Source organism: Stomoxys calcitrans, chromosome 1 (genome assembly GCF_963082655.1).
Source record: "Stomoxys calcitrans chromosome 1, idStoCalc2.1, whole genome shotgun sequence".
In the NCBI taxonomy this organism is placed as follows: Eukaryota; Metazoa; Arthropoda; class Insecta; order Diptera; family Muscidae; genus Stomoxys; species Stomoxys calcitrans.
The window spans coordinates 168,849,003-168,855,827 of record NC_081552.1 but is presented as its reverse complement, the minus strand read 5'-3'; the positions used below and the strand labels follow the sequence as shown (position 1 = coordinate 168,855,827).

The 6,825-nt window shown below is 38.4% G+C and overlaps 1 protein-coding gene across 2 annotated transcripts; it reads right to left on the bottom strand.

Annotated features, from left to right (window-relative positions):
• Positions 1 to 443: 443 nt before the first annotated feature.
• LOC106091593 (uncharacterized) lies at positions 444 to 5,748 on the bottom strand. 2 transcript variants are annotated; one of them, XM_059360775.1, is made up of 4 exons: positions 5,644 to 5,748; positions 984 to 1,398; positions 756 to 926; positions 444 to 684 (listed from the first exon to the last, which is right to left on the bottom strand). In XM_059360775.1, exons 2-4 carry the CDS (start codon positions 1,200 to 1,202, stop codon positions 535 to 537), a joined length of 540 nt encoding a protein of 179 aa, XP_059216758.1. In that variant the 5' UTR covers positions 1,203 to 1,398; positions 5,644 to 5,748; the 3' UTR covers positions 444 to 534. The 2 variants fall into 2 exon arrangements, with proteins under 2 accessions (XP_059216758.1, XP_059216759.1); XM_059360776.1 differs by having other exon boundaries at positions 5,655 to 5,740.
• Positions 5,749 to 6,825: the final 1,077 nt, after the last annotated feature.

Genomic DNA, 6,825 nt, shown 5'->3' with positions numbered 1-6,825 from the left:
ACCGATTTGAAGCATACTTGACACAGTAATTGGAAATCAAACCAAAATGATTTAAACAATTTCAGCCAAATCGTATAAAAATGGCGTCCTCTAGTGGCCCAAGAAGTCAAGATCCAAGATCAATTTATATGGCAGCTATATCAAAACATGGACCGATATGGCCCATTTACAATCCCAACCGACCTCCACTTATGGGAAGTATTTGTTTAAAATTTTGAAGCGCCTTGCTTTACTCCTTCGCAAGTTAGCGTGCTTTCGACAGACAGACAGACGGATCGCGTTAAAATGTCAAGACGATCAAAAATATATGTACCTTATGGGATCTTAGATCAATATTTCGAGGTGTCACAAACGGAATAGCGAATTTAGTACACCCCCATACTATGGTGGAGGGTATAAAAATAAAGAGTAAACAACTTTACTTTGTTAAATGGAAAGAGTGATTTCAAATGAATTTTTTTATTAGCATTTCCATTAGGGACATAACTTAGACAACAATTCCTTCGAAGCAATAGAACATAACACCTGGCGTTTTTAAAAATATCGTTTAAAGAAAATTTGGGAAATTAATTTTTGTACTTTGTCGGATATAATCTTGAGGTTAACAATGTATTCGCCTTTAGGTATGGGAACCATTTTCAAGCCTCTGGGAGAAATAATTAATTTTTCTATTATCAAATCGTGCTTTAAAGAATACAGAGAATCATTATTATACGAAATTAAATAATCAATAGAAATTCTCATTGTTTACTTACATTATAGGGACAAGAATGGTTGATGTTGGTATATTTTGCTATCTTTTCGTAGATCATCCCCCAAGGGATATTTTGCTTGTAATCCTGAAGAAAGTCACAAACATCCACGGTACTTTCCACAAAAAAGGGATTATAGTTCTTATTGGTTTTGCGGAAAAGGCTAAGTTTCAGCTGCAAGAAGTGTATAATTTTACTGAATTACCTAGATTTTATTTTTGGCAAGTTTACCGAAACATGATCAAGACTTTGCAGTGGGTGTATGTGAATGTTTAGCGCCCTCAGGCCATCGGCAGTTTTGGTCAAATTACACCTTTTGATAATAGCAAAATTGTTGTCCGATAACTCACATGTAACTTGGGTTAAGCCAATGGCGTATGGCGATTTTGCTAGTACCAAATGGAACGACGCAATAAATAGTATCCACGAAAATGCCGAAAGAGCGAACATTTTTTTTACCAAAAAGTTGGTCTTTTCGTACTGGACTGATAAACATGTGATTTGGTCTACAACATTTATAGCATTGGTTTTATCAAAAGTAATAATCAGATAATAAATCTCATTAGGGTAATTTCACATCATTAGTTCCGCCCTTCAAGATCCAGCTCGATTGTCAATTCTCTATTCTGAAAACCCATTTAAATTTCTTCAAATGGAAACAAAATCAAATGATTGTTTCTGATATTAGAAGTAGAAAAAAAAATTTGTTTCTATGACAATTAAATAAAAACAAGTAAAGGTGTGCCAAGTTTCGCCGGTCCGAACCTTTTATAAACCCTCCATCATGAATGTCAAGTTCTTTGCCCAGTGTCTCTTTCTAGGCAAACAAAGGTTAATGTATAACATTTTTCAGGTTATGGACCAATTGTGGACAAATCGAATTATAATTGCGCCCTATAGAACCACAAGAAGTTAAATCGGGAGATCGCTTTATATGGAAGCTTATGGGGGTTATAGTAAAAGTCATTGTGCGAAATTTGAGCCAAATCGGATGAGTTTTGCGCCCACAAGGGTCTAAAGAATGGATCGGTTTATATGAGGCCTATATCCAAATCTTAACCGATATGGCTCATTTGCAATCTGCAATGACCTACATCCGATCGTGATTTCTACAGACGGACGGACGGAAATCGCTAGATTGGCTCAGAATGTCGAGACGATCAAGAATATATATATATATACGTTATGGCGTCCCAAATCAATATCTCGAGGCGTTACAAACAAAATGGCTAAATTAGTATGCCCCCATCCTATACTGGGGGGTATAAAATATGATGGATTTGGTATAAAATACTTTTATTTCAAATTCCTGACCAAACCTTATCCCTAGATATGTATACACTTTTTTGTGGGGTCCATAATGAAAAGTGGCGCAGAGGTTAGAATGTCCGCCTATGACGCTGAACGCCTGGGTTCGAATTCTGGCGAGTCCATCAGAAAAAATTTTCAGTGATGGTTTTCCCCTCCTAATGCTGGCAACATTTGTGAGGTACTATGCCATGTAAAATTTCTCTCCAAAGAGGTGCCGCACTGCGGCACGCCGTTCGGACTCGGCTATAAAAAGGAGGCCGCTTATCATTGAGTTTAAACTTGAATCGGACTGCGCTCATTGATGTGTGAGAAGTTTGCCCCTGTTCCTTAGTGGAATGCTCATGGACAAAATTTGCAATTTGCATATTGAACAAGTAAAAAGGCGTTAAGTTCGGCCGGGCCGAACTTTGGATACCCACCACCTCGGGCATATATTTAAACCACCTTTCATCAAAATCCGGTGCAAATTGCATTCTTTATGTCCCATAGCAGTTATATCGAAATATGTTCCGATTTGGACCAAATACTAATCGGTACAAGTCATTTTTCAATTGTGTATAACATAACATTGGTCTTTTTAGAAGCTCTAACTAAAAATAAACCGATCTGAACCATATGCGATACGGATGTCCAAAAGCCTGACGCAACTCACTGTCTCAAATTTTGGCAAAAACGGACAATAAATGCGCCTTTTATGGCCCCAAAACCTAAAACCGATAGATCGGATTTATTCTTTATTCGGATTCTATATGGCAGCTATTTATATTCGGATTCTCTATGGCAGATATACAAATCTGGACCGATCTGGAACAAATTTGACGAAGGACGTCGAAACGCCTAACGCAACTCACTGTCTCAAATTTCGGCGACATCGGACAATAAATGCGCCTTTTATGGCCTCAAAATCTTATATCGAGAGATCGGTCTATATGACAGCTTTATCCAAATCTGATCCGATCTGAGCCAAATTGGAGAAGAATTTTGAAGGGCCTCACACAACCCACTGTCCCAAATTTTGGTGACATCGGACAATAAATGCGCCTTTTATGGGCCCAAAACCTTAAATCGAGAGATCGGTCTATATGGCAGCTATATCCAAATCTGAACCGATCTGAGCCAAATTGAAGGAATATGTCGAGGGCCTAACACAACTCACTATCCAAAATTTCAGCAAAATCGGACAATAAATGCGCCTTTTATGGCCCCAAATTGACGATGGATGTCGAAGGGCCTAGCACAACTCACTGTCCCAAATTTCAGCAAAATCGGATAATGTGGCTTTTATGGGCCTAAGACCTTAAATCGGAGGATCGGTCCATATGGCAGCTATATCCAAATCTGAACCGATCTGGGCCAAATTAACGAAGGATGTCGAAGGGCCTAACACAACTCACTGTCCCAAATTTTAGCAAAATCGGATAATAAATGTGGCTTTTATGGGCCTAAGAACCTAGATCGGAGGATCGGTCTATATGGCAGCTATATCCAAATCTGGGCCGATCTGAGCCAAGTTGACGAAGGATGCCGAGGGGCCTAACAAAACCTACTGTTCCAAATTTCAGCAAAATCGGATAATAAATGTAGCTTTTATGGGCCTAAGACCCTAAATCGGCGGATCGGTCTATATGGGGGCTATACAAGATATAGTCCGATATAGCCCATCTTCTAACTTAACCTGCTTATGGACAAAAAAAGAATCTGTGCAAAGTTTCAGCTCAACATCTCTATTGTTAAAGACTGTAGCGTGATTTCAACAGACAGGCGGACATGTCTAGATCGTCTTAGCTTTTTACGCTGATCAAATGACAAAATGAATACACCCCCATCCCTCGGTGGTGGGTATAAAAATGGACCAATTAGTAGCATACTTGCAAAGAGTGGGTTAATTCGGCCATACCAAGTACCTACCTCTACCATGAATTCTGCTAAAAATTTCCACAAATGAGCTCAGCTTTAGTATGAATCATTTAAACAAACGATTGAGACTTGTTGGGTCTCAAGGACTCAAATTGAGGGATCAGATTAAATGAGGGCTTACTCAATTGATAAACCTATCTGGACGTCTGTACCTCACATACCGAATTTCAATCAAATTGAATAAAAATTGGGACGTCTTGGGGCTAAAGAAGCCAAATTATGGTATCCGTTTATATGGGGCCTATATTAATATTCGGAGGCATTCGTAGAGCAAAGGTTAACATGTCCGCCTATGACGCTGGCGTAAACATCAGAAAAAAATATTTTCAGCAGCGGTTATCGTCATAAAATCGTTACTCTCTTAAACTAGTCTAAATCAATTTAATGAGGTGAGATTTTCGAAGCGTCAAAGGCCCTTACTACAAAAATATTGAAAGTTGATTATTTATGCCCACGACCATTGGATGAAGGTATACTAATCTATTCATAACGTTTGTAACACCTCGAAATATTGATCTAGGGCCCATAAAGTATATGTAAACGGTGTATAATCTGATGTAGCTCCCATATAAATCGATCTCCCGAATTGACTTCTTGAGCCCCTGAAAGCCTCAACTGTGCCAAGTACGGTCCAAATCGGTCTATAACCTTCTTGAGTCCTTACAAGCCGCAATTTTTGTCCGATTTGGCTGAAATTTTGCACATAGTGTTCTGTTATGACTTTCAAGAACTGTGTAAAGTACGGTCCAAATCGGTCTATAAGCTGATATAGCTCCCATATAAACCGATCTCCCTATTTAACTTCTTGAGCACCTCGAAGCCTCAATTTTCTTCCGATTTGCACATAAGTGTTCTGTTATGACTACCAATAACTGTGCCGAGTATGGTCCAAATCGGTCTATTAACAAAACAGAGTCCCATATTTTAGCAATCCATGATGGTGGGTTCCCAAGATTGGGCCCGGCCTAACTTAGCACTTTTTTACTTGTTATTCCCTCCACCATAGGATTGGGGGTATACTAATTTCGTCATTCTGTTTGTAACACCTCGAAATATGCAGCTAAGACCCCATAAAATATATATATTCTTGATCGTCATGACATTTTAAGTCGATCTAGCCATGTCTGTCCGTCCATCTGTCGAAAGCACGCTAACTTTCGAAGGAGTAAAGCTAGGCGCTTCAAAATTTTAAACAAATACTTGTTATGACTTCCAACAACTATGCCAAATACGGATCAAATCGGTTTATAACCTGATAAAGCTGCCATATAAATCGATCTTGGATCTTGACTTCTTGAACCACTAGAGGGGGCAATTCTTATCCGATTTGGCTGAAATTCTGTACAACATATGTGTCCAATATGGCCTTAATCGATCTATAGCCGATCTCCCTCATATGCTTCTTGAGCCCCTACAAGGCGCAATTCTTATCCGATATATTCTTATCTGAAATATTACCCAATGACTTCTACTACGGTCTTCAACGTTCAATTTACTTACGGTCCGAATCGGACTATAACTTGATGTATCTCCAATAGCATAACAACTCTTTTTCATTATTCCTTGTTTGCCTAAAAAGAAATACCGCGCAAGAACTCGACAAATGCGATCCGTGGTGAAGGGTATATAAGATTTGGCCCGGCCGAAACTAGCACGCTCTTACTTTTTTTTTACATATTTTCAATTAAAACTTATCGGCCTTATTCACAAATCTTTAAAAAGGTTTGTTTGACAGTTCTATGTATAAAGATAATATGCTAAATAAACTTATTTCAAATCTATATGAAGTTTTTTGAATTTTGATTGTAAAAACAGAACAAACGATACCAAAAAATATCGAATTCAAGCTTTAATATGGTACAATAACAATTAAAGACTTTATTATGGGAAGGTTACATTTTAACGACCTACCCATTTTAGACACTACCCCTTCTTGTGGTGCAATCTCGTTGAAACTTTCCATATAAGAAGCACTTGATTCCCCGATAAATAAAAGGAAATAAAAGGTACATTCGGTGCTTTTATGTAGTATAGTTCCCGAGACATCGGAGTTGGAAAAGGAAAGGACAGACACAATATCTAATATCAATGAAAATATGAAAATTATTTTATTAATTAATATGAAAAGCGTCACGATCTGGTAAGAAATGCTTAATTTATGCACCCGATTTGAACCAAATTCGGCACGGACATTGAGTGGTCTGACAAATACAAGTTACCGTTCAATTTTGTAGAACAAAATGTTTTTTTTTATACCCTCCACCATAAGATGGGGGGTATACTAATTTCGTCATTCTGTTTGTAACTACTCGAAATATTCGTCTGAGACCCCATAAAGTATATATATTCTTGATCGTCGTGAAATTTTATGTCGATCTAGCCATGTCCGTCCGTCTGTCCGTCCGTCCGTCCGTCTGTCTGTCGAAAGCACGCTAACTTCCGAAGGAGTAGAGCTAGCTGCTTGAAATTTTGCACAAATACTTCTTATTAGTGTAGGTCGGTTGGTATTGTAAATGGGCCATGTTTTGATATAGCTGCCATATAAACCGATCTTGGGTCTTGACTTCTTGAGCCTCTAGAGTGCGCAATTCTTATCCGATTGGAAGGAAATTTTGCACGACATGTTTTGTTATGATATCCAACAACTGTGCCAAGTATAGTTCAAATCGGTCCATAACCTGATATAGCTGCCATATAAACCGATCTTGGGTCTTGACTTCTTGAGCCTCTAGCGTGCGTAATTCTTAACCGATCAGAATGAAATTTTGCACGACGTGTTTTGTTATGATATCCAACAACTGTGCTAAGTATGGTTCAAATCGGTTCATAACCTGATATAGCTGCC

Coding starts and splice junctions, on each gene's coding strand:
- LOC106091593 (XM_059360775.1), bottom strand. CDS start 1,202: ATGTTCGCTCTTTCGGCATTTTCGTGGATACTATTTATTGCGTCGTTC. Junction 927..983: donor AAAGTCTTGATCATGTTTCG/GTAAACTTGCCA, acceptor CACTTCTTGCAG/CTGAAACTTAGCCTTTTCCG. Junction 685..755: donor ACCATTCTTGTCCCTATAAT/GTAAGTAAACAA, acceptor TATTCTTTAAAG/CACGATTTGATAATAGAAAA.